The sequence below is a fragment of the Bufo gargarizans genome, chromosome 7 (genome assembly GCF_014858855.1).
Source record: "Bufo gargarizans isolate SCDJY-AF-19 chromosome 7, ASM1485885v1, whole genome shotgun sequence".
Taxonomy (NCBI): domain Eukaryota; kingdom Metazoa; phylum Chordata; class Amphibia; order Anura; family Bufonidae; genus Bufo; species Bufo gargarizans.
Window position 1 is genome coordinate 44,719,373 of NC_058086.1, and position 27,293 is coordinate 44,746,665.

Genomic DNA, 27,293 nt, shown 5'->3' on the forward strand with positions numbered 1-27,293 from the left:
CTGGTCTGAAATTGCAGTGCTTTAAAGATTGGCAAAAAAAATTGCTATTCTTAAAGGGTTAATCCTGTTTCTTTAATTTATATTTTTATTTCCCAAGTGTAATTGTCTATTACAAATGTACCTATGACAGCTCTCCATGCTCATTTCTTACCACCCATATCTATACTCTTTCGACTTTATGATTCCAATCCTCGTCCCCCCACTTCTCGGCTTCACCGGCCCGTGCAAAGACCCTCCTGCAAGTGGCGCTATGATAGACATGAGCGCGTTGCTTGCATCTGTGTGAGCGCTTCCGATGGTGCACAGCTGAATAGGACATTGCTAGGGCTACTAAGCATGCCCACTAGCTTTCCTATTCACTTCTGTGGCCAGGAGACATGCTAAAGCAATGCGTATTCCAGAAATCATAGCTCTGTAGATAGGGGAATATACAGGGACACCTGTGCAAGCCTGGTCGTCACTGCAGGGCCGTGGGGATGACTGCCACCATTAGAAATGTGCTAAAACAAAGGAGAGGGACGTGATCCTGTATATGAAGAACACTTGTGATTTATGACCTTTCTATTATAGTACGGAATATGCCATAAATAAACTCCGACAAGAAGGCAGTGAAGAGGGGATGTACGTATTGAGGTGGAGCTGCACGGATTTCAGTCACATTCTTATGACTGTGGCCTGCTCCAAAATATCCCAGGTAGGGCTTATATTATCTCTGCTTAGTTCATTACTATTATTATATGGGTTAAGGAAGGGCTGGACATATTCCAGTAGCCGTGTGCACGTGTGTCCATATATGTACAGTATATATGTGTGCTCTTGTATTACACTTGATGACAATTTGTTTTTAATCCTTTACTTTTTGGGGTGTATAAAATCCCTTTGACCTCAATTTTTATATTTTCTTTTATAGTACGAATCCAAGAATCTGAAACAATACAAAAATTTTCAAATCGAAGTCAGAGACAAGACGTACTGTTTACTGGGCTCGGACCGTGTCTTCGACAACCTGAAGCAGCTGATGGAGCACTTAAAGGGGCAGGTCCTTAGGACAGATGACGTAAGCTTCACGCTGAAAAGATGTTGCCCTCCTAAACCAAGAGGTAAGATGGAGGAATTGTCCGTTCACAGTATCAAAATCATTATGCAGAAAATGTCATGGTACGACCTGCAGGATCTTAAATAATGGTGAACAAATCTGACTTTAGGTTATAAAAATAACAAGTAACAGCTATTAACCCGTTAACAAACCACCCACCATTCTTTGACACCATAATCAGTTTTCCCAATAAAAGTAATTAACCCCCCTGGCTGTAATCCCGAGTGTGGCTCAGGGTTAACTTTCACTGCCAGAAGCGGTAACCCCGAACCACACTCGGACTGCAAAACACAGACGCGGCCGGCACTTACATAGAGAAGTCCTCAGCTATTTTGTGGCGGAGCTGCAGACCGGAAGTTCGCGTCCGCGCTCTGGAAATGCAGATGCGGACATCACACTGTATGTGTGCTGTCTGCATCCATTCCTGCCCCATTGAAAATGAACGGGTCCGCACCCATTCCGCATAATTGGGGAACAGGTGCGGACCATTCATACTGACATCTGAACCGCATGAGGCAGAACTGGGAGGGAAATTAAAATCGATAAACTGACATACAGCACACATACAAACAGTGATACAGTGTAATCTGTATCAAACCAAATCACCTCAGATTTGTCGCTTGGGATGATTCTCCAGTGCCCTGCCTGCTCTTTTTACTGTCATTTCTGTCTGGAAATTTTTCGGCCATGGCATCAAAAAAGCGTCAATTGAGTGCAAAAGCAGTTTGACCAGATAAATGACAGCGACAGTGACTTAGAAGTGACACTGACGAATCTGCACCTGAGCTCGGCGATGTGTGAACCTGGTGCCATATTGACTGTGGTACGGGTCAGGCAGCGCCCCCCCCCCAAGATTACCGTTCGTTTACTGGAACAACTGGTATCAAAGTAGACGTTGAGCACAACAACCCTTTGGCACACCTACAATTATTTCTGACAGATGAGGTAATTGAGACCAACCTGTACAAAGAGCAACAATCCGCTACTCTGTGTCACAAGTTTCCAAGAAGCAGAAAGTGGGAACCAGTGACCAAAGATGACATTTGGAAATTTCTGGGCCTAATAATACTTCAGGGAGTGGTGGGAAAACCCCTGCAGAAATGGTATTGGACCACTAATAAATTACTTACAACTCCATTTTTTGGCACCGTCATATCAGATCATGTACAGATTTTCCCTGATTTATGACATTTTTTTCACTTCACAAACAATGAAGAATTTGATGAAACAACTCATATTGCACCAAAACTAAAGACAATTTGGGAAATATATCAAATGATTGTAAAGAATTTCCAACAGACCTATGTGTCAGAAAGAGATATCAGCATAGATGAAAGTCTAATGGCCTACAAGGGACGGCTCAGCTGGATACAGTACATTGCATCAAAGAGGGCACGATTTGGCATAAAATCCTATTTGCTCTGTGAATTGTCAACTGGCTACATTTGGAATTCAGTTATATACACTGGAAAAGGCACAAAATTCAATCCAAAGTACAATGACTATGGAATGTCAACATCTTCCGTCCTCACACTCATTGAATTATTGCTAAATCAGGGCTATAGTGTAACAACCGACAACTTTTATACATCTCCTGAACTTTGAGTTCCTTCTAAAAAACAAAACCGATGCCTATGGAACCATTCAATGTTTGGCAAGAAGAAGCTAAAAACTGGAGAAATGGTTGCCTGGCAGAAGGGCAAGATGATGGCACGACAAAAAAGATGTGTGCCTATTGAGTGCTGTTCATAATACCTCGACTGTTATGGTACATACGAAAGGTGTGAAAGAAGTCATGAAGCCACAAGTAGTGATAGACTACAATAAAACCATGGGAGGTGTCGACAGAGCGGACCAAGCAATTACATTCTACCCAGCAATGCAGAAACAGCAAAAGAAGTACAAGAAGATCTTCAGGCATCATCTTGAGCAATGCTTGTGGAATGCCTACATTCTGCACAGAGAAAAGAGTGACAAGCTTCTGGTTCATTCTGACTTCATTTGGAAAGTTGCTGAACGGATCTTTGTGAACCACCAAACACCATCAATGGTTGTGAATAGACCTGGCCGTCGTGCTGTGGATGTTGTCAGCCCGGAACGCCTGACTGGTCGTCACTTCATGGGCTTCACCCCACTAACCGAAAAAAAAAAAGTCAGCACCTACAAGGATGTTGCGTGGTTTGTTGCTCGAAGCGAGATGATAATGGAAAGAGAATCCGAAAGGAAACCAGGTTTTATTGTCCTGATTCTGACGTCGGACTTCCCATGTTTAACATTTTTTTTACAGCCTGGAGGTTTATTGAACAAATATGCAGTGTCTATTATTACAGGGAATAGTGATGTTGCACCCTTGTTTGACAAATGGCAGTGATTTTGATTTGATTACATTATTGAATAAAATTATATAATTTTTTTAATTTATTTATTGTATTATAATTTTTCATTTTGTGTTTCAAACTGGAATGTCTACTAGACTTTTGTTTAGACAGATTTAAGCGAGTGATTCCTAAGAACTACAGGCCTCCAATATAAAACAACAAATTTCCATGCAAAACAATGTACCGCTTTGGGTACAAAATTACTGCCATAATCAGAATCTTATTTTTTGCCTACTTTTACAAAACTGATTAAAGTGTGCAACCTCTAAATATTAACCAATCTTCTTGAAATTTGGCATATATATCTTTTACATCACTAAGGGCGGGGCGTAAGCAAAGTCTGCAAAAATTTCGAATATTTGTTATTTTTTCCATTACAAAATGAAACACCCTAATATGCGTGGCCACTCCATTAATTTCTAAGGGAATTCCGGAAATAGCCCAGCACTCGCCTATCTCCAGAACTCAGAATCACTGAAAAATAAATGTCAGGGCATTTAGGACTGAAACACTCTGGTCATTGAAATGATCACACACCCAGCTCCTTCTTGTGTTAGTATAGATGGCTCTAGCTTGCATTATTTTATTTCTGGACGTCTAGTCAGTCCTGTATATGTAATACTTTCTGGCAAACTTGCAGAATGCAGAACGTTCGGAGTATTGGGAACCTGCTTATTTTTATGACTTTTCATCATATCTGTCAGAACCTCATCTTTACACCTGTGGTTTGCATATCTTTTATTGACCGGTTGAAAAGGTTTACTGAGAAATAATAGCGTCTTGTTGCTCCCTTTTTTTCGACAGAAATTTCAAACCTTCTGATTGCAACAAAGAAGGCAATGGACTGGCAGCCGGTGTACCACATCAGCCAGCTGAGCTTCCACAGAATTCTTAAAGATCAGATTTTACAAGTGAGTCCTATATCCGGCCATATCAAATATGTCATCAGTATAAACACAGTTTTAATTTATTTAATCTTTTATGACCTTTGTGCATGTGACTTACCAAGAGGCACACAATCCAGGACAGAGATGTCTGCCATTTGCTACTTTAAAGTCTATGTCCATCTTTGTAAATTACTTCTTTATAAATACTTTCTCAATGGATCTAAAATGAAAAAAATGAAGCTGCACCGCATTAGGTCTTGATTAAAATGTCCTATAATTTTGGCTACAGATCCTTTGCAGACCTATGCATCTCCGTGGTAACAGACAGCAAACAATCTCGTTGTAGTCTGATCTTGCAGTCATTCTCTACTCCATCTGTCCCCTATTTTTTGCATTCCTACAGAACGGTACTGGCAGCTAGATTTAGGGCATGGAAGGAAGGGAAGCATGGATTTTGTTTGTTGTCTGTTACTATGGAGACGCATCAGTTTGCTCTGAAGCTGTAGAAATCAGTAGGTCATTTTTTACTTAAGACCTGATACAAAGTTGCTTCATTTTAGTTACATTGAGACAATTCAATTTAAAAAAATGGTTGAGAAGGAGGACACTGTATTTAAAGGGGTTTTTCTATCTGTATTAGAATACAGGCCTGCTGGCCGCCAGCCGATTATCACAGATCCAGCCTCTCAAATCAGTTGTTGTTATTCCAGGGTTACAGTGCCTTGAAAAAGTATTTATACAGCTTGAACTTTTCCACATTTTTTCACGTTACACCCACAAACTCAGGCTACTTTCACACCAGTGTTTTTGCTGGATCCGCAAAAACGCTTCTGTCACAATAATATAATTGTCTGCATCCGTTATGAACGGATCCGGTTGTATTATCTTTAACATAGCAATGACGGATCCGTCATGAACACCATTGAAAGTCATTGGGGCACGAATCCATTTTCTGTTGCAGCATTCTGACCGCGATGGGGGCGCAACCAAACAGAATGGAAGGCATTCTGGTGCTTTTAGTTCAGTTTTGTCCTCATTGACAACGAATAGGGACAAAACGGAAGCGTATCTCCCCGCTATTGAGATGCTATGATGGATCTCAGTAGCGGAAAGGGAAAGCGCAGATGTGAAAGTAGCCTTAAATGTATTTTATTAAATGCTCCTCCAGAGCAAGAGCCACTATTTGCATAAGTTATGCCTAATTAGGGGTCATGATACATTTTGTGCCCATATAGGTCTATTGTATTAATTGGAATACCCATCTAATGGAAAGTACTGCATGAACTCACCATTTCATTTGGGGTATGACTATACTGCAATAGTGTCTAAAATACGGTGAGACTCATTGCGACCTTTTAGGTGTAACTATAGCACTATTGCGTAGCTTTGGCGTATATTAGGATGTACAGATTTTTTGTTTTAGTTTCCTGCAGTCACACTTATGCTTATCTTGCAGATGGAGCATCTGGGAAGAGGAACCAGAACTCAGATCTATGCAGGAAAACTCAACTACAGAGATGATAACGACAGCGAACCAAGCGGTTCAGAAAAAGACATTAAGGTCATCCTGAAAGTACTGGACGCCAGCCACAGGGATATCTCTCTGGTTTGTTTGACCTTTTTTCTTTATCTGCACTCCAGCATCCAAAGCAAAGGAACACTTGACTGCTGTGTCAGCATGATTCTGTGCGAGCACAAGTCCTGTGCAGAATACGGCTAGGTCTACACAACAACATTTTGTTGCACCAATGTCGCACAACAATTTTTATAATGATAGTCGTAAAAAAAAACATTTAAGATAGATTTTTCTGCGACTGTCGTGTTGCAGTCGCAGCATATCGCAGTATGACACCATAGACTACCATTATAAAAATTGTTGCGCAACACATGTTGCAGTGTAGTTGTGGCCAAGGTGTCGCGCGACTTATTGTCGTCGTGTAGACCTAGCCTAAACCCACATTAGGTTCTGTATGGACTGGGATCCATTGTCTGCAGCCAAAATTTTCTAGAATAGATATGTGACGTAGTTGTGTGAACTCACCGAAAGGGTTGAAGTAAATATTAATGATGTACAATAGAAAGCTCTGCAACTTTCTAACACTGTGTTTCAAGTTGTCATTGCTGCTTTCTGTCAATTACTGGACACATTCATTGTTTACACCCAGGAAAGGAACACTAAACATTGAAAATGCATGACAAATAATAATCCCTTCATCTCCTTATTTCCATTGATTCCATTCTGTCCAATATTACAATCTAACCTGAGTAATATATAAAGAAACCTCTGTGTGTCACAGGAGCTCCGCTATATCCACCCTCCTCCTCCTACTGTGTTTGTAAGACAACCGGCTGCAGCAGGAGCCTCCCCCTCACTGATAAGAGTGCAGCATAACGGCAGAAGATGAACCCCTGAGTTCCATGCAGGATTTCTACAAGTCTTCAGGATTTTCTGCCTAACCTTGAAACAGACAGTTTAAATATATCTCCAGTTTAGCAGTGTCTTTCCAGCATTTATGACACTGCGGTCCCAAGATGCTCTGGTAGGCCTAAGCTGTCAGGGCATGTTGGGAGTTGTAGTTTGACAATTGCTGGAAAGACGAGGGTTGTAAACCATTGATGTTGACTTTTCCCGGGAAGATACATGGCAGGTCTCATAAGTATTACTGACTATTCAGACTCTTTACTGGTTCAGACCACTAACTGATCTGAACCAGCCGCTAGTGCTGCAGCTATCAGTTATTTTAGTATTCAAGTAATCTATCGAGTACTCTAATAAGAGTAAAAAGAGTAAAATGTCATCTGACCCCCCCCCCCCACCCCGTGCCATCATCAGTCCTCTGCCCAATCAGTCCTTTGTGCCATCAGCTCCCCCCATGCCATCAGCTCAATGCTCAACCCCCCGGTTGACATCACCTCCACTGTGCCATCAGCTCCCCCCCCCCCAGTGCCATCAGCCCTCTGTGCCATCAGCTCACCCCAGTGCCATAAATCTTCTGTGCCATCAGCTATATTCCTCTGTGGCATCTTTCCCCAATGCCATGAGTCCTCTGTGCCATCATCCCCTCCAATGCCAGCGTGCCCTCAGCTCCCCCAGTGCCACCATCTCCGCTCCTAGTCTCCAGCAGCCCTTTAATACTAACCTCTCCTGTAGGCGCGCCGCTCCACAATTCCTCTGTCTTCCTCTATCATCCTGACGTCATGTGCACTATGTCCTGACGATGTGTCAGGAAGACAGTGCAGCGCGCGGGCCGGCAGGTGACCACAGAGCGGTGAGTAGTAGCAAGCGCTTCACTCCTGCTCCGTGGTCACATGATGCAAACGAATCCTTGATGCAAAAAATTTGCATCAAGGATTTTTTTTTTTGTTGTCTAATTACTCGATTCAGTTGAGTAATCCTTTCAGCCCTACCAGCCGCTCTCAGCTCAAAGGATCCAGACTTGTCCCTGCCATGTGTACATATATTCTCCACCCTTTGGCTCTGTTTGACCTCCTTTTTTTTAAATCTGTTTTAGGCATTTTTTGAGACGGCGAGTCTTATGAGGCAGGTGTCCCACAAGCATATTGTCCTGCTCCACGGCGTATGTGTACGAGATGTGGAAAGTAAGTGAGCCTTATGTATTGCATACTGCTGGGATGTCCAGACTGGGCATGCTGGGATTTTTAGATTCTCCACAAAGGGGATATAGCCAGTGGTAGGGACTTTTCCGCTCATGATATTATTTAGGGACAGGCCAACATGTATCGGACAGTGTCATGATGTGAAGAGGGGAATAGGAGGTCACAGACTGAAGGCTACATTCAGTGCAGGGAGGTGAATAATTGTAATATTTATAATACTTGTTACCTATTATTTCAGATATCATGGTTGAAGAATTTGTGGATTTTGGCCCCCTGGATCTGTTTATGCACCGAAAGAGTGAACTTCTCACAACTCCATGGAAATTCCAGGTTGCCAAGCAGCTTGCAAGTGCCCTCAGCTATCTGGTGAGTGACATAATGTCGAGCTGAAAGAAGATGCCATATGAGATTGCAGCACAGGACCTGTAGTTATGAGATTGCAGCACAGGACCTGTAGTATTCGGGAACCCCTGGCAACCCCTATCCTGTCCTAATTGGGGAGAGATGGGAATTGTAGTGCAACTGAAGGTTGCACTCAGTTATGTCTTTATACATTGCTACATTCAGACGCCTAATAGGCAGCAAGCAGTTCTATAATACGAGAGGGATCGATATCGCTATTAATTTCCGCTGTGCGGAGTTGACGTCTCATGCCCAGCGTTTCAACGCTAAATGTCTCCATTAAATTACAGACCAAATGCAGTAACCTCAATTAGCGGCTCTTCATTACGGAGGTTCCCATTCCATTAATCATTATTACTCGCTCTCCCTCCTGACAGATGCATCCGCACACACAGCAGATTAAGACAGGTCCATATGTATTTGGACAGAGATAACATTTTTCCAATCTCTGTTCTCTACATCACCACAATGGATTCAGACGCCGGTGAAGTTCAGACTTTCAGCTTTAATTCAGTCGGTTGAACAAAATAATTGCATAAAAATGTGAGGAACTAAAGCATTTTTTAAACTCAATCCCAATGCCATTTTGGGGGCTCCAAAGTAATTGTACAAATTAAATAATTGTAAATAACATGTTAATTTCTAATGCTTGGTTGAAAACCCTCTGTTGGCAATAACTGCCTGAAGTCCTGACCTCATGGACATAACTAGACTCGGTTTCCTCCTCTTTAATGCTCGGCCAGGTCCTTACTGCCGCGGTTTTCAGTTTCTGTTTGTGGCCTTTCTGTCTGAAGTTTAGTCTGTAACCAGTGCAATGCTCTATTGGGTTCAGATCCGGAGACTTGGCCGTTCTAGAATATTCCACTTCTTTAATAAACTCCTGGGACGCTTTGGCTTTATGTTTCGGGTCATTGTCCATCTGTATTATGAAACGCCGTCCAATTTGGCTGGATTTGAGCGCACGGTCTGTCTCTGAAAACCTCAGAATTCATCCGGCTGCTTTTGTCCTGTGTCACATCATCAATAAACACTAGGGCCCCGGGGCCACTGGCAGCCATGCATGCCCAAGCATCACCCTGCCTCCGCCGTGTTCTACAGATGATGCGGTATGCTTTGGATCACGAGCTGTACCGTGCCTTCGCCATACTTTTTTCTTTCCATCATTCTGGTAGAGGCTGATCTTGGTTTCATCTGTCCAAAGAATGCTCTTCCAGAAGTCTGCTGGATTTTAAGATGTTTTTCAGCAAAGTCCAATCTATCCTCCTTATTCTTGAGGCTGATGAGTGGCTGCACCGTGCAGTGAACCCTCTGTATTACGTTCATGCCGTCTTCTCTTTATGGTAGATTTGGATATTGATACGCCTATATCCTGGAGAGTGTGGTCACTTGGTCGGCTGTTGTGAAGGGGCTTCTCTTCTCCATGGTAATTATTCTGCCATCATCCACCACTGGTGTCTTCTGGGGGCGTCCAGGTCTTTTTGCATTGTTGAGGTCACCAGCGCTTTCTTTCTTTCTCAGGATGTACCAAACTATAGATTTTGCCGCTCCTAATAGTGCAGCAGTTTCTCGGATGGTTTTTTTCTGTTTTTCGCGGATGAAGGACGGCTTGTTTCCCCTGCATGGAGCGCTCCTGTGACCGCGTTTTTACTTCTCAGCAAAATCTTCAAAATGCAAGCACCGCACCTCAAATCAACTCCAGGCCTTTTATGTGCTTTATTGAGAATAAAATAGTGAAGGAATTGCCCACACCTGCCCATGAACACAGCCTTAGAGTCAATTGTCCAATTACTTTTGGTCCCTTTAAAAACAGGGTGCCGCATGTAAAGGAGCTGAAACTCCTAAACCCTTCATCCAATGTTAATGTGGATACCCTCAAATGAAAGCTAAAAGTCTGGACTGTATGTCCATGTCCATTATATAACCTTAACTTTGAATATGTTTTAGTAAACAGGTAAAAAAAAAACTAAATTTGTGTCAGTTTCCAAATATATATGGACCTAAAACTGTATTTCATTATTTCTGTGTTGATTTATTATTACTAGACTAAACGGGAAAAGCCGTTCACTGCAAATGATAATAGGACAGAAATAAAGGGGTTTGCCACCTAAATCATTTAGGGCATGTCCACAAGATAGGGCAGGCCCATTACTGGGAGAACTGGGAGTCCCTTGGCCCCCAATTCCTCCTGTAAGGCTGGGTTCCCACGTAGTCTGCTGCACAGCTTAGAAGAACTCTACAAAACTGCTGCAGATTCCTGTGGTTTCTTGGAAACGTTAGGTGAAAAACATTTGACAAGCTGCGGCATTTCTTGGCTGTGCAGCACAGCGGCTGCTTCATGGAAGCCCAGTCTATTGTGGCTGCCTTATCTAAGCTGCCCTCTCTATTCTGGCCTATGGGAGTGATAGAGTTACGGGTTCAACGGTTTATAACAGTTGAGTGAGCTGACACATGGATGTCCATCTCTCTGATGTTTGTCTAAGGGCTCTTTCACACGTGCGGATGCGGTGCGGGTAATCTGCTGCGTTAAAGACTGCCAAGCCAACAGCAGAGACACGGAGCATTAACATGCCTCTCGAGCCTCTCTGTGGTCTTTTTACTACAAAATCACAGTGAGATAAAGTTGTCACTGTGATTTTGAAGTATAAAGGTCACAGATAGGCAAAGAGCATAATCAATCATGTTAATGCTTCGGGTCTCTGCTGTCCAGAACGGCGCTTGGCTGTCTTTCACGCAGTGGATTCCACGCAAGTGATCCGCTCGTGTGAAAGAGCCCTAAGTCTGTGGCTTTCTCACCAGGCAGATCGGGGTCAAGGTAACTCCATTGTATAAAATGGTGAATTATATGTTGCATTTGGATTTGTAATGATCGTTGTGTTCTCTTACAGGAAGATAAAGACTTTGTGCATGGAAACGTCTGTACAAAGAACATCCTACTAGCCAGAGAAGGGATTGACAACGAGTGTGGTCCATTTATAAAGCTGAGTGACCCCGGCATCCCAATAACTGTGCTCACTAGACAAGGTAAGATGGGGGTGTCCCATGTGGAGCGTAATATGATTTTGATATTTTACGTGTGCCTCTTCATCTGTTGACTACAGCTACCAGCATGTCTTAGGCTACTTTCACACTTGCATTTTGGTTTTCCGGTATTGAGATCCATCAGAGGATCTCAATACCTGAAAAAAAAAAAATTCTGTTTAGTCATTCTGAATGGAAAAGATATCCATTCAGGATGTCTTCCGTTCCGGCAGCATTCCAGACACAAAACAGCAGCGTGCGGGATAAAAACAGATCCGGCACTGAAAACAATATAAGTTGATGGTGATGGATCCATTTTTTATTTAGTGACGGATCCTTTTTTTTTCAGTTTTGATTTCACACAACCGCACCCTAATGTGCAAAATCAAAAAGGATCGGTTTAATTTCAGCATTGAGGTTCTCTGCCGGATCTCAAAACCGGAATTAACAACGCAAGCGTGAAAGTAGCCTTAGCAGCCAGCAGTTGTCAGGGTTACTTGTAGGTTGCCGTTTCAGCAAAGTTGGCTCATCTGTTGTATTGACTGATTATTTTCCAGAGAGAGTGGAACGGATTCCCTGGATTGCTCCAGAATGTGTTGACGACTCCAGAATATTGAGCGTTGCAGCGGATAAGTGGAGTTTTGGGACCACATTGTGGGAAATCTGCTTCAATGGAGAGGTTCCTCTGAAGGATAAGACGCTGGCAGAGGTATGGCGCCGCAGAGGAGGGGAAGTGATGTTTCGTGCTTGTCACTTTTATTCTCCACAGTATAGTAGAAGCATGGAGTCTGCTCTATACACCTTTGCTTTATTCCTGCTCTCGTAGCTTTAACCCTTTCCCGCATTCTGGTGTGTATGCTTGTTCAACCACCTGCTGGAGGGTGACTGTATGTGACACCGGCTCTCCATCACTGATCGGCCATAATCGGAAAGAAAAAAAATATACTAATCCTGACAGTGTAAGGGTCCTTTCACACGTCCGTAGTGCATTGCGGATCCGCAATACACCCGGCTGGCACCCCCATAGAAATGCCTATTCTTGTCCGCAATTGCGGACAAGAATAGGACATGTTCTATTTTTTCCCGGAGACGTGGACCGAAAGATCGGCGGCGCGCTCCGGAAATGCAGATGCGGAGAGCACATAGTGTGCTGTCCGCATCCATTCTGTCCCCATAGAGAATGAATGGGTCCGCACCCGTTCTGCAATTTGCGGAATGGATGAGGACCCATTATTACGGACGTGTGAATGGAGCCTAACCCTTTCTGCACCACAATCAGTGCAGATCGTGGTACTGACAAATGGAGGGGGGGCTCACTCATTCACCTCACCACTAACCACTGGTGTTGTTTCATGCAGTCAGCGTGGATCTTATCAAAGGGCTGTATGATATAAGTAAAGCACCTGGTAGGCTTGCTTTAACAGGTGCCTGGTCATTTTACATGCACAGACTATTATATAATGTTCCATAGACATATGAGCTTACATTACAGTGAAAAAATATTGGAATGGAACAAAAAATGTTAAAAATAATAAATTAAAAATACATGTATAGAATAAACAGTATTTAATAGCAAAAAGTACGGTTATTTAGTCAATTTATGGTGAACAGTGTAAAAGAAGAAACTGTCAAAGTAGTATTTTTTTATTTTATTCCACCATTCTAAAAATCAATATGAATTAGGCTACTTTCACAACTGCGTTAGGTGCGGATCCGTCTGGTATCTGCACAGACGGATCCGCACCTATAAATGCAAATGATGGTATCCGTTCAGAACGGATCCGTCTGCATTCTATGTAAAAAAAGTCTGTCTAATTGTTAGTCAGACGGATCCGTCCTGACTTTACATTGAAAGTCAATAGGGGACAGATCCGTTTGCAATTGCACCATATTGTGTCAACATCAAACAGATCCGTCCCCATTGACTTGCATTGTAAGTCAGGATGGATCCGTTTGGCTCTGCACGGCCAGACGGACACCAAAACGCTGCAAGCAGCGTTTTGGTGTCCGCGTCCAGAGCAGAATGGAGGCGGAACGGAGCCAAACTGATGCATTCTGAGCGGATCTGCATCCATTCAGAATGCATTGGGGCTAAACTGATCTGTTTGGGGCCGCTTGTGAGAGCCTTGAAACGGATCTCACAGACGGACAGCGAAACTCTGGTGTGAAAGTAGCCTTAGAGATATATGTACCCCAAAATAATAATTACCCCAAATCTACTACTCATCCAGGAAAAAAAACTATGTTGACTCAAAAATAAAAAATAAAGTTTGGAGTGATACAATGCTGTGAGGGGGAAAAACATAAAAAATATTAAGGGGTTAATCATGTCCAATGTTTTTGTTCCTGTATTCCAGAAAGAAAGATTTTATGAAGGCGGTTTCATGTTAACAAAACCTTCATGTGTGGAGCTGGCCAATCTGATCATCAACTGCATGAACTACGACGCCAACAGAAGACCCTTCTTCCGAGCAATAATGAGGGAGATCAATAAGCTGGAGGAGCAGAGTGAGTGCTGGAGCCACACATGGCGCGGGGTGCACAGCAGCTGGTTCTCTGGACATGTGTCTCTTCATTCATGATCTTAAAGGGTTTTTACCAGGACTGTGATATTGGTGGCCTATCCTCAGGATAAGTCATCAGTATAAAACTCCTGGAAAACCCCTTTAAAGGCCTCTACTTGTTATTTTAGGGTCTGTTTACATTTGTGTCATCACCTTTTTTCTGGCAAAAATGACAACCTATAATAAGTGAATGGAATCTATTCGGTGGCGTTTATGTAATGGATCCAGCATCGCGTTGATGTTCCCATTAGGCTGCATTCACACGATGGTGAAAAACTGCTGTCACCCAGCCATTTCCAGAACCAATTAAAGTCAATGAGGCTATTCACATGGCTGTTTCTTTTTTAACAGCCAGCGAGTAATGGCCATCAAAAATGGGACCTGTCTTAATTTTGGCTGTTTTCACAGCAGGTGGACCTCATGGAAATCAATAGGCCAGTTTTTAATGGCTGTTTATACAGGAGTGCAATCTAATGGACGTTAAAAATGGGTACACCCTATAAAAAAAGGGCCTTTCAGGGGTTAAAAAAAAAATTACCTCACCAATTGCATATAAGGTAACACTTGCTCCACGCTGGAGACAGCAGGACCTGACGTTCCCTGCGTGATCATGTCACATGATCAGGCTGGAAACATCAGGTCCTGCTTCCAGTGAGGAGCAAGTGGTGAGGTTTTTTTTTAAACCCCTGAAAGGTCCTTTTTTACACAGTGTTCCCATTTTTAATGGGGGTGATTATTTGTAACAAGAAGCACTAAGAGGGTAATTATTCCTACTGTGGGCCAAAGGGGTCTTTATTCAAAGTGGGGGTTATTTGATGTCCAGATGGCAGTATGAGAGTCATTGCAGGGGTTGGCCTATGAAATTCATTCATTTTAAATGGTTATTAAAAACTGATACAAAGTGGATGCAAAATGGCCATGAAAAACTGACAGTGTGTCCATTTTTAACACAGAGCCTACGTACTGCAACACTCCACCCAAGTTATAAGGGTGAATTCTGAGGCGGCAGACTTTTTACAGAAATGTTTGCAACTGTCCCATTCATCTGTATGGGGCTTACAGAAATCCATTTTCTCGCTGCAGAAATAAAATCATTCAGACGAATGAAGCAGATTTCCAGTCTCAGAAATTTCTGTAGTAAATCTGACAAGTTTGATGGGATGGGCAGATGATTTATGTTTTTTGGGGGCCTTGTCTTATTTTACTGCCATCTTGGGAAAGCGGAATCAAGCATGTTGGGTGTTACCTTGGTCCCAGAGGAGATGAGCCTCTGCTGGAGGAGTTTGGCAGCTGCTTGTTCCCCATTCCTGTTTGCACATGTGGGTACTTGATTGGCGAGCTGTGTGGGGTTTTATGGTGGAGGTGGGAAAAATAGGTTTCAGTTGAATGAGTGTACAGCTAGCACATATCTCACATGTGCATTCTCTAGCACATATCTCTCATAATGCGGCACTGTGCAAGTAGGGAATGCTGGAAGATTTCAGCTCTGAAGTCAGAAATATTGTATATGCAGCTCTGGACTAGATTACTGAACTGATTGCTATTGGTGTATTCTCCCTCAGATCCAGACATTGTTTCCGAAACTTCTCATTTTACACAAGTTGATCCAAGCTTGTTTGAGAAGAGGTTCCTGAAGAGAGTTCGGGACTTGGGAGAGGTGAGTGCGGCTTCCTGCCTCTCCTTCTATGATCAGCCACATCCATCCGATTCCTGTTAGATTAACATTCCTTTTATCTGACAGGGACACTTTGGGAAGGTGGAGTTATGTCGATACGATCCTGAAGGTGATAACACCGGGGAGTTGGTGGCTGTAAAATCCCTGAAGCCAGGAACAGGAGGAACCCACATCTCCGACCTCAACAAGGAGATCCAGATCCTGCGCAATCTGTACCATGATAACATAGTCAAGTACAAGGGGATCTGTGCTGAGGACGGTAATTCTCATGGTTTAGATCTCATCATAGAGGGAATTTGTTTTAAAATTATCTTCATGTCGCATGTTTTTGGTAAAATTTGCTGCATCTTAAAACCTACAATTTTTTGTCTAAAAATGCTACTCCAGTTTTTTTACACCACTCGCCAGTGGAGTGAGATTGAGCCTTTTTTTTTTTTTTTTTTATTCAACTAAAAAGTTGCAAGTGATAAATCTGGAGTGCAGCTAATTAACAGCCTACCACGCCCACTTTCCAAAATTGGAGTGAGTGGTGTAAAAAAAAAAAAAGCAGAAAGTCCCAATTTTTGTGCAAAAAAGCCCAAAAAGTCACTAAAGCCTTTTTTTTTGCTACTGGAAGGGGGTAAGCGTGATAAATTCACTATTACAACATTGTAGCTGTACTGGACACACACAGCGTTTTTTGTGTTACGTTTACATTGAAACAAAACACACTTTTTGTGGGTCAGTGGCTCCCCCCTAGAACACAGCATGCTCTTGTTTAGTATTGATTTTTTTCACTGTTTTCTCATAAGCTTCTTTATAGAACCTAAAAAAAGCCAGGAAAAACTTTAAATATTGCAAGATTAAAAAAAAGCCACCAAATATATCAAAAACATGCAGAAACGGCATGGGAGGAAACCCTAAAAAATAATCTTTTGGCTTGTAAAAAAAAAAAAAAAAATATGAAATTTGTGGGGGGTTTTTACAAGCTTTTTTGAGGGTGGTGTTTTTAAGTCACATATTTTACTTTAGTTTTTTTTTCCTCTATAGAGAGGTCTATAGGGACTAAACAAGCCAGATTTCCAACTGGAGAACATTTGGCTGCTGGATTTTTTGCTACAAAACCCCCGCCCCCCCCCCCCCCAAAAAAAAAACGGCATTCCTGAGTAAAGAAAACTTGATATGAAATAGTGCTAGCAGTCATTTTACTCTGGATCTCAGTAGTCCGTTGCGACCAAAACAAGAGAGGGATGATTGAGGCTGTAGAGGCCTACAATTAACTCCTTGTATGTAGGGCTATTCTGCACATCCAAAAATTCAGAGAGAATAAGAAATATGTGTTCACATTTGGTAAATCAGCATGTTCCTCTGGGTTAAGGAAGGAGATAAGCGTCACAATTTACGCGGACTCCCGTCTTCCTGGGACTTTCACTTCCTTGTTGCATACACAGTCCTGATCAAAAGTTTAAGACCACTTGAAAAATGGCAAAAAATCCTATTTAGCATGGCTGGATCTTAACATGGTTCCAAGAGGAGCTTCAACATGCAACAAGAAGAAATGGGAGGGAGACAAAACATATTTTGAGCATTCAATTAATTAAAAATAACGATTAAACTGAAACAGGCTGTTTTTCAGCTGATCCAAATTTTAGGACCACATGCCTTTTAAAAGGCCAAATCTGTGCAAAGATGTGGATTCATTGTCATCTTCTGTCAGGTAGTCACACGTTGTGATGGCAAGGGCAAAAAAACTCTCCCTTTTTGAACGTGGTCGGGTTGTTGAACTGCATAAGCAGGGTCTCTCACAGCGCGCCATCGCTGCTGAGGTGGGACGCAGTAAGACAGTCACTTGGAATTTTTTAAATTCTTAAATGATCCTGAGGGTTATGAAACAAAAAAGTCAAGTGGAAGACCCAAAAAATTTCATCAGCAGCTGAGCCGGAGGATCCAATTGGCTGTCCAGTCAAGACACTGGACGATCCTCGACCCAAATTAAGGCCCTTACTGGTGCTGACTGCAGCCCCATAACCATCAGACGGCATCTGAGACTGAAGGGCTTCAAAAACAAAAACCGTCTTCAAAGACCTCGTCTCCTTGAACGCCACAGAACTGCTCGTTTGGACTTTGCAAGAGAGCACCAAACATGGGACATTCAAAGGTGGAAGAAAGTTTTATTCTCTGGTGAGAATTTTTTTTAACCTTGATGGTCCTGATGGTTTCCAACGTTACTGGCCTGACCAGCAGATCCCACCTGAGATGTTTTCTATGCGCCACAGTGGAGGGGGCGCCATAATGGTCTGGGGTGCTTTTTCCTTCAGTGGAACAATGGAGCTTCAGGAAGTGCAGGGGCGTCAAACGGCTGCTGGCTATGTCCAGATGTTGCAGAGAGCATTCCTTGTGACTGAGGGCCCTCGTCTGTGTGGTAACAGGACAAGGCTACAGGACACAATGCCCGCAGGACAAGGGACTTCTTCCAGGAGAATAACATCACTCTTTTGGCCCATCCTGCGTGTTCCCCTGATCTAAATCCAATTGAGAACCTCTGGGGATGGATGGCAAGGGAAGTTTACAAAAATGGACATCAGTTCCAGACAGTAGATGGCCTTCGTGCGGCCGTCTTCACCACTTGGAGAAATGTTCCCACTCACCTCATGGAAACGCTTGCATCAAGCATGCCGAAACTGATTTTTGAAGTGATAATAACGGCGGAGCTACTCATTATTGAGGTCATGTTTGGAGGTTGGATTTCTGTTTTGGGGGGGTTTAGTTTTTTTTGGGAGGTGTTGTCCTAAACTTTTGATCAGCTGAAAAACTGCCTGTTTCAGTTTATTCGTTGTTTTCATTAAATTGAATGCTCAAAAATGTTTTGTCTCCCTCCCATTTCTTCTTGTTGCATGTTGAAGCTCCTCTTGGAACCTTGTTAAGATCCAGCCATGCTAAATAGGATTTTTTTGCCATTTTTCAAGTGGTCTTAAACTTTTGATCAGGACTGTAGTAAGTCGTGCCATGAAGAGAATGAAGGATCTGCACTTGCAGCAGTTTTGCAGACTGGGCTGTGCCTTGTAAATCTTTTGCTTCCATTTATGTCTTCTTGTATTTGCAGGTGGCAGCGGCATTAAATTAATCATGGAGTATCTTCCTTCTGGAAGTCTAAAGGAATATTTGCCGAGGAACATCAACAAGATAAACCTAAAGCAGCAGCTTCAGTATGCCATTCAGATCGCAAAGGTACGTCCAACTATTGATTGAGGTCTGCAGCTTTCTGAGGTACCGTGACAACAAGCAGAGATTTTAAACCATGAACTTAAACCCAGTAACTAGACCCAATACTTCTCACTGCTGATGGTTTCCTACACTTACAATTTTCTGTGAGCCAAATACAGCAGCAGCAACTCACATCTCCTGTTCTGGTGGTTTGTTACAGTGTGCCAATGCAGAGTGGCCAAGCGGTTTAACCCACAGAGGATTGTCTGGATATAAATGCAGCAAACCCTCCACTGTGGGAAATGTTAGGTCTGCACAAATTCCATTCACTTACAAAGTGGAAATCTTGAAAGTATTCATAAACTGAAACACAGCCTAAGGCCTCATGCACACGGCCGTTGTTTTGGTCCGCATCCGAGCCACAGTTTTTGCGGCTTGGATGCGGACCCATTCACTTCAATGGGGCCGCAAAAGATGTGGACAGCACTCCGTGTGCTTTCCGCATCTATTGCTCCGTTCCGTGGTCCGGAAAAAAAAATATATAACCTGTCCTATTCTTGTCCGTTTTGCGGACAAGAATAGGCAGTTATATCAATGGCTGTCCGTGCCGTTCCGCACACGGAACCGCAAAACACACAACAGTCGTTTGCATGAGGCCTAAGAGTCAGAACTTTAATGGATTGAAGCCACTGCATGTAGTAGCATATGGTGACCATTCAAATGAATGGCCGAACATGTAAATATATCGTCTTTGAGAATCTGGCACTACGGGAGATGCTGCTACAGAGGGGGGTCTAGAATGGGGCCCTAATAAGGCATACAACAGGGTTTGTGTTCATGAGAAAAATAAAACCTCATCACAAAGTTCTCCTGCCATGTTAAGTATTGATGGTCACTGATATAGCACTCTTATTACTGCGCAGGGCATGGCTTATTTGGGCTCCTGTCAGTACGTCCATCGCGATTTAGCTGCAAGAAACGTCCTGGTGGAAAACGAGCACAGAGTGAAGATCGGAGACTTTGGATTAACCAAAGCGATTGAAACGGACAAGGAGTATTACACGGTGAAGGACGACCTGGACAGTCCGGTGTTCTGGTAATTAGACTATTACAATATATATCAGTTATGGCGCCACACACAGAGCGGTATTTACACCCAATCCAAAGGTCAGTCCAAGAATCCAGTAGTTTAGGGGGTGTGAACGAGCAGAAACACCCATTGCCCGTGTAAACAATCTAAGACTTGTCCGTATTTATTGTTCTTGCACCGTGTCCCTTGTCTTCCAGGTACGCCCCCGAATGTTTGCTGCACTGCAAGTTCTACATCGCCTCCGACGTCTGGTCATTCGGAGTCACCTTGTATGAAATACTGACCTACTGTAATTCTGAGTACAGTCCAATGACGGTAATGATCCTGTTTGTGCACAATTTTTATACCGTCCCTACAAGTTTAAGAGAAAAAAAAAACATTCCGCTCACTCACCGTCCTCCTTCGCCGTGCACTCATCCCGGACCAGGAATCAATCAAAACAGTAGAAAAAAAATCCAGCAGCAGGCTCGGGATAAAATCCAGTGATTAAGACGTACAGTCGAAACGCGTAGTCCTTGCCTGTCTGGTCAGCCTATGGATTTTATATTGAAGTAATAAAGACATTGGATTTTATCATGTCCCTACTAATATAAAAAACATTCACTTGTCGCCGTAAACGCAGATTATTGATACAAGTTCTGATTACTGCCTTTAATCACATAATCTTTATTTCTTAATAGATGTTTCTCAAAATGATTGGACCAACTCAAGGCCAGATGACAGTCACTCGTCTCGTCAGGGTTTTGGAAGAAGGAAAACGTCTACCTCCTCCTAAAAACTGCCCTGATGAGGTAAATATGTAGTCAGGAAGCCTGTATCACACCTGACTATTTTTGGTAGATGATTAATGAGCATGTGTAGTGTAATACTGCCCCCAATTGCCTGATGTATGAGCAAACACTCGTTTATTGGGCAATCCAAATCTTTTGAGTGATGGCATAGCGATCGCTCCTTCCATTGCTGCTTGTAATAGCATCAGTCTCCTCCACTAGTGAGCCGGTGATTGCTGGGAGGAAACGCTTCCCTTCCAACAATCGTCTGCCACATCGGGCTGTGTAATACAGGCTTGACCTGCGTGTATAGCAGCCAGTTGTTATTGTCAGCACGTGGTGTATATATATTCTGTCATTCTCCATGTTCTGTATGCTGGATGTAGAGGCATGCACGTATCATGTGTGCGGTTTTATATACTGACGGTTATCTTGACCTGTATCCTCATGCAGTGAAGAGTATTATTGCTGTGTATAACTTCCAGATACAGAGGTATAATATGGTACCCATAGATTTGTGTGGTCCCTACTGTATTTTCATCTACCTCTATTTTAAAGGATACTTTATTATTCTATTAATATGGCATTGTATGGAGCATCATTCAGTGATATCCAAAGCTACAAGAACCCAGTGCACGAGGCCTAAATCGTAAATTCATGCCATATTTAGACCACGTTCTGAAGTCTGGGTCCCTGCCGCCCTTCACGTCATGCTCTCGTCTCAACATGTTAACGCAGGAACCCCAACACTTTACAGAATGTACAGTTCCTTTAGAAAATAATTGTTGCAGTGGAGTACCCCTTTAAATTTTCTTTCATACATTAGGGAGAGTGACACACTTATTTTATCTCCAGGTCTATCAACTGATGAAGAAATGCTGGGAGCAAAACCCAAGTAATCGCGATTCCTTCCAGACCTTAATCCAAGGCTTCACAGATCTGATAAATAAGATGTAACTTGGGTGGAAGACGACTAGAATTGCTGCTCCCATGGATGCATAATCTATATCCAGAACGTCAGTCTTCCTGTGCGAGACTAAAGCCTTTCTACTGGACGGTTCGGCACCAGTGGGGCTTAACCAGTGACCTACGCACAGTGCCCAAAGACACCTGCCTGGGTTATCCCATGAACCATATGAATACATAGACTGTGGAATCCATTCTGAAGATATTCAGTTCTTGACCCTTCTGGATCTTTCTGCTTCAGCCGAAGGGCAAACAAGGGAGCAGACCACAGACTCGGAGCGACAGCACTTAAGACTCAGCATCACATTATAGTTCATCATATCTGTATATCATCTTATAGTGATGCAGGAATGGTTTATGGCTTTTCTTGGAATTTCAGCTCTACCACCTGAGATTGGTGCCATATAGTTACTTTATTATCTAGCGGTCAGTCTAAACGAGTACATAGTCTGTAGGCAGCCGCTTGCATCTCTGCATAGAAGCCAGTGCTGACTGTAGATTTATCAGCGTTCTCCACATGTAGCATTTTCCAGTAACTCCTCCACTAGTAAGCTGCTCTCAGTCCCTCATCATTGCAGGGCTGTCTGGTTCTTGTCTATTGATTGCTATATTCTCTGTTTTATCAGTAGTAGGAAACATCAGTTTATTTTTTTGGACAGGGGGATAAATCAAAAATGTACCTTCTAGTCAGAGCCTTAGATCTCTTGCAAGACAGACATAAATGCTAAATCTGGCTCCTTGTTACCACCACTAGAGGGAGCATATTGCTTTTGACTGCACTGTAATAAATAGGCAGTAAGCGCCCTCTAGTGGTGGCTGCAGGCAGGTTTTACTGCCCCTTCATGAAACTTAGTTTCAACAACTAGTGGAGATTGCAGCAAGTTATGAAATGGAAATCACAAACTATTCCTAGCCAGTGTATTTGGCTGGTATAAAGAAAGTTCAGCCATGTTGGAAGCAATGTTTCCTACTTCCCTGCCCATCATATTAAGCTGGCACAGGGCGGGCCCATGTGAGATCTGCACAGTCTTGTTTTTACCCACTCTCCCTATAATCAGGTAACAGATGCCATTATTTTCTATGATGCTTCTGATGTAAATAGTTGGCTTTGCATTCAGCCCTCACACCTGCTGCTTCTGTGTCCAGAAATCTGTATAAGGCTACATGCACACGACAGTTGTGTGTTTTGCGGTCCGCAAATCTGCAAAACACAGATGGCGTTCGTGTGCGTTCCGCAATTTGTGGAACGGCACAGACAGCCTTTAATATAACTGCCTATTCGTGTCTGCAAAGCGCGGACAAGCATAGGACAGGTTATATTTTTTTTGCGGACCACAGAACGGAGCAACGGATGCAGACACAACACGGAGTGCTGTCCGCATCTTTTGCAGCCCCATTGAAGTGAATGGGTTCGCATCCGAGCCACCAAAACTGCGGCTCAGATGCGGACCAAAACAACCTGTCCTAGGGCCTCATGCACACGGCTAAGTGCTCGGCGGGAGACTGCGTTGGATTTCCTGCGTGGAAATGAAATATGAATGTGGTGTTTTCTTACATTTTTGGCCCAACTATTAATGTGAATTTAAGCACTTTGTAACTGTTTCTATAAATAAATATTCTGTGAAACAAATGTCTGTGCAGAATGAGATCAGTACCTAGAACGTCAGAGTGTGCGACCCCCCCCCAAATCTGTAGTAATTTATGCCATAAGAAATTACACAGCTATTGCACTTTCTAAAGAAAAGTGTGGGGGGGGGGGGGGAGGTCTCAAGTACAATTTGTGGCAAAATCCACGGTTTACATGTGGATTTGCAACAATTTTTCCACTGCATGCAATCTAAAAGACCATGTGTCATCGGTGGAGGAATGGGGCTCCCCACTAATTAGCACAGCATTACCTCCATACATACAGTTGTGTCTGGTGCTGTAGCTTAGCTCTGCTCAGAATGGGACCCTCTGTTGATGACAAATTGATCAGCTACCAATGCCGGGGAAGGGGGGCATGTTAGCCTTATGGACTCCCATATTAACATCACAATGTAGATTTGCACAGTTATTACTGGTCTCTGTGATCCCACAGGCTTCAGCAAATCAAGTCAATTCGTTAAAACACTTCGTTTTAATGCTGTCAGAGACCTGTCAACGTACAGCATTAAAATGTATTGCCTCCACGTAGGCAAAATTAGTTTCAACGAAAGTTGTGCAAGACTTCAGTGAATGAATTCCATATTCATTTTTACATCTTTAAAAGATTTAAAATTAGGCATCCAAAGTCAGGTTTGGTACAGAGTTACCAGCCAATACCAAACCCCACTGTGGATTTCTAATTTTAAATGTTTTTAAAGATGCAGAAATGAATACCGAACTCATTCACTGAAGTCTGAAGGTGAAATGAAGGTTGGAGCCAATACATTTTAATGTGTACGTAGATGATCCAAAGCTCGTTTTGCTCAACACCAACAGTGAGGCTCGGACCCGTCAGCACCGAGCGGCTGCTCCGTTCACATCGATCACACGAGCCAAATATAAAGAGTTCACTAATTCTTTATTGCTTCATATTTACAAAAGGAAAAACAAAATGTTTGCAGGCGGCCAAAGCGAGAACATAAGAAATAATCACAGCTCAGGGTAGAAAATATCTACAAATCGTCACCGAGATTTAGCTGCTTTTATATAACAATTCAGCCTGAGAAATTTTCAGATCATTTAGGCAAAACTAACCCTTTCAGTGCCAGACTAAATGGCTTACAAAATCAGTTTAACCCACATTGTGCATCTTTGGGTGTAAAGGTGGAGTCGTGTGTGTGTGTGTGTGTGTGCAAATGTTTTAATAGACCTTCTTCCTCTTGAAGTAGGCATCACTGTCAGCTGGGGCCTGGCCATAGTGCTCAGAGTATCCAGGGCCGGCGTCTGGGCTGGCGAGAAGGTACGATCTTTTCCCGCTTCCTGTTACCTGCCATTACAAGAACAACAGCGTCAGGTGATGCATGGAAACAATCTTAACAGGTTGCTGACCTAGGGCGAGGATGCTCGTCCTAAGGCCTCTTTCACACGAACGTGTGCACTCCGTGGCCAGGCACTGTTCCGTGGGCATTCCGCATCACGGATGCGGACCCATTCACTTGAATGGGTCAGCAAATCTGGAAATACGGAATGGAACCCTACGGAAGCACCACAGAGTTTTTTTGTGGGATTTCGTCCCATACTTCCGTTCTGCAAAATAATAGGACCAGTTCTATCTTTTTGCGAAACGGACAGATCTCTGACCCATTAAAGTAAATTGGTCCGTGATCCGCTGCGGCTGCCCCGCGGTTGGTGTTTGTGCATTGCGTTAGTGTGCCTTAACTGGCCGGTACTTAACGCCTTAGGACGAGCACTGTGTTCACCAGACAGGTTACCTCATGTGATATTTTTATAGAAGAGGTCGTTACGGATGCGGCGATACCCAATATGTCTTAACTATATTCTGGTTTTAAACAATGAAAGCATTTTGAGAAAAAAATATTATATATATGATTTTTAGGAATATTAGATAGATATATCTGACATTAGGTATCACCGCGTCCGTAACAACCTGTTCTATAAAATATCACATGAGGTAACCTGTCTTGTGAACACCGTAAAAAAAAAAAAAAAAAAAAGTGGCGGCAAAACAAAAAAATTGTCACTATACATCACAAAAAGTGTAATACCAAACAATCAAAAAGTAGTATGTACCCCAAATAGGTACCAGTCATCTCATCCCTTAAAAAATGAGACCCTAACTAACACAATAGCCCTAAAATAAAGATTTGGCTTTCTGAAAATGGAGACATAAAAACATGATTGTTTTTCTTCCAAAAATTGTGCGCTCTGCCATGTTCACGTACAGCAGTTTACGACCATATATGGGGTATTTCTGTAAACTGCAGAATCAGGGTAATAAATATTCAGTTTTATTTGGCAGTTAACCCTTGACGTGTTACAGGAAAAAAAATTAATTTAAAATGGAGAATCTGCCAAAAAAGTTAAATTTAAAAATGTCTTTCCTTTAATTCTTGTGGAACACCTAAAGGGTTAAAAAGTTTGTAATATCAGTTTTGAGTAACTTGAGGGGTGTAGTTTCTACAATGGGGTCATTTATGGGTGTTTTCCACTATGTAAGCCCCACAAAGTGACTTTAGAATTGAAGTGGTCCTTAAAAAAGTGGGTTTTGTACATTTCTTAAAAATGTAAAAATTTGCTTCTAAAATTCTAAGCCTTATAAGATCCTAAAAAATAAAATTACATTTACAAAATGATGCAAACATGAAAGTGGACATATGGGGAATGCAGGCCTCATGCACACGACAGTTGTGCGCTTTGCGGTCCGCAAAATACAGATGGTGTCAGTGTGCGTTCTGCCATTTGCGGAACGGCACGGACAGCCATTGATATAACTGCCTATTTTTGTCTGCAAAAGAATAGAACAGGTTATATTTTTTGGGCGGACCACAGAACGGATGCGGACAGTATATGGAGTGCTGTTCGCATCTTTTGCAGCCCCATAATGTGGTGTGTGCATGAGGTCTTAAAAGCAGAGAAATAATTTTTTTTCCACATTTTCTGTAAATTTGGGATTTTTTTTATAAATAAAAGTGAATTCTAATCGACTAAATTTTTCACCATCATGAAGTACAATGTGTCGTGATAAAACAATCTCAGAATGGCTTGGATAAGGAGCGGTTGATACACAATCTGGCTGCGGGGGATGTGTACATTCCGAATATGGCTTCTACGAATGGCGTGTGGAAAACAAAGTGACGTAGCACTTGACGCATATAGGACAAATCCACCTTGTCTAAGGCCTCATGCACACGACCGTTGTGTGCACCCGTGGCCGTTGTTCCGTTTTCCATGATTTTCTGCGGATCTATTGACTTTCAATGGGTCAGTTGAAAACTCGGAAAATGCACCGTTTGTCATCCGCCTCCGTGATCCATGTATCCTGTCCGTCCCCAAAAATATGACCTGTCCTATTTTTTTGACGGACAACGGTTCACGGACCCATTGACAAGTCAAGTTCAAGTCAATGGGTCCGTGAAAAAACAGAGGCACACAAGATTGGCATCCGTGGCCGTAGGTTACTTTCATACAGACAGATCCGTCTGCATAAAAGCTTTTTCAGAGCTGAGTTTTCACTTTGTGAAAACTCAGATCCGACAGTATATTCTAACACAGAGGCGTTCCCATAGTGATGGGGACGCTTCTAGTTAGAATATACTACGATCTGTGTACATGGCAGCATCCGATCTCTTACAGGGGCCGTGATCAGCACAATTAACCCCTCAGGTGCTGCACCTAAGGGGTTAATTGTGTGTATCATAGATCCGGGGCTGCCAGGCAGCAGGGGGCAGTCATGTACACAGATCGTAGTATATTCTAACTAGAAGCCTCCCCATCACTATGGGAACGCCTCTGTTAAAATATACTGTTGGATCAAAAACTACAGATTGTCCTGCAAAAAAATTAGCCCCCACCCCACATCTCTGTAGACGTATTTATAAAAATAAAAAAAAGTTATGGTTCAGAATATGGTGATGAAAAAATAAAATAAAAAATGATACATATGTGGTATCAGAGTCATACTGACCTGGCGGAATTGCATTTTTTTTCCAATTTCACCCC

At 42.7% G+C, this 27,293-nt stretch overlaps 2 protein-coding genes across 7 annotated transcripts in view; one reads left to right on the forward strand and one right to left on the reverse strand.

Annotated features, from left to right (window-relative positions):
* The window catches only part of JAK1 (Janus kinase 1), a 124,344-nt gene extending 102,036 nt beyond the window's left edge, over positions 1-22,308 (forward strand). For all 5 annotated transcript variants that reach the window (XM_044301933.1, XM_044301935.1, XM_044301934.1 and 2 more), the window contains 16 exons: positions 571-694; positions 911-1,100; positions 4,279-4,385; positions 5,818-5,967; positions 7,874-7,961; positions 8,218-8,345; positions 11,267-11,402; positions 11,957-12,108; positions 13,757-13,907; positions 15,526-15,620; positions 15,705-15,897; positions 18,721-18,845; positions 19,745-19,917; positions 20,109-20,226; positions 20,592-20,702; positions 21,537-22,308. In XM_044301933.1, coding sequence (XP_044157868.1) covers positions 571-694; positions 911-1,100; positions 4,279-4,385; positions 5,818-5,967; positions 7,874-7,961; positions 8,218-8,345; positions 11,267-11,402; positions 11,957-12,108; positions 13,757-13,907; positions 15,526-15,620; positions 15,705-15,897; positions 18,721-18,845; positions 19,745-19,917; positions 20,109-20,226; positions 20,592-20,702; positions 21,537-21,638 — 2,143 coding nt within the window. In that variant the 3' untranslated portion in view covers positions 21,639-22,308. The remainder of the gene's footprint in view (positions 1-570; positions 695-910; positions 1,101-4,278; positions 4,386-5,817; positions 5,968-7,873; positions 7,962-8,217; positions 8,346-11,266; positions 11,403-11,956; positions 12,109-13,756; positions 13,908-15,525; positions 15,621-15,704; positions 15,898-18,720; positions 18,846-19,744; positions 19,918-20,108; positions 20,227-20,591; positions 20,703-21,536) is intronic.
* A 1,865-nt stretch (positions 22,309-24,173) lies between these two features.
* RAVER2 (ribonucleoprotein, PTB binding 2) overlaps positions 24,174-27,293 on the reverse strand; it is a 30,471-nt gene continuing 27,351 nt past the window's right edge. For both annotated transcript variants that reach the window (XM_044301404.1, XM_044301403.1), the window contains exon 14: positions 24,174-24,600. In XM_044301404.1, coding sequence (XP_044157339.1) covers positions 24,475-24,600 — 126 coding nt within the window. In that variant the 3' untranslated portion in view covers positions 24,174-24,474. The remainder of the gene's footprint in view (positions 24,601-27,293) is intronic.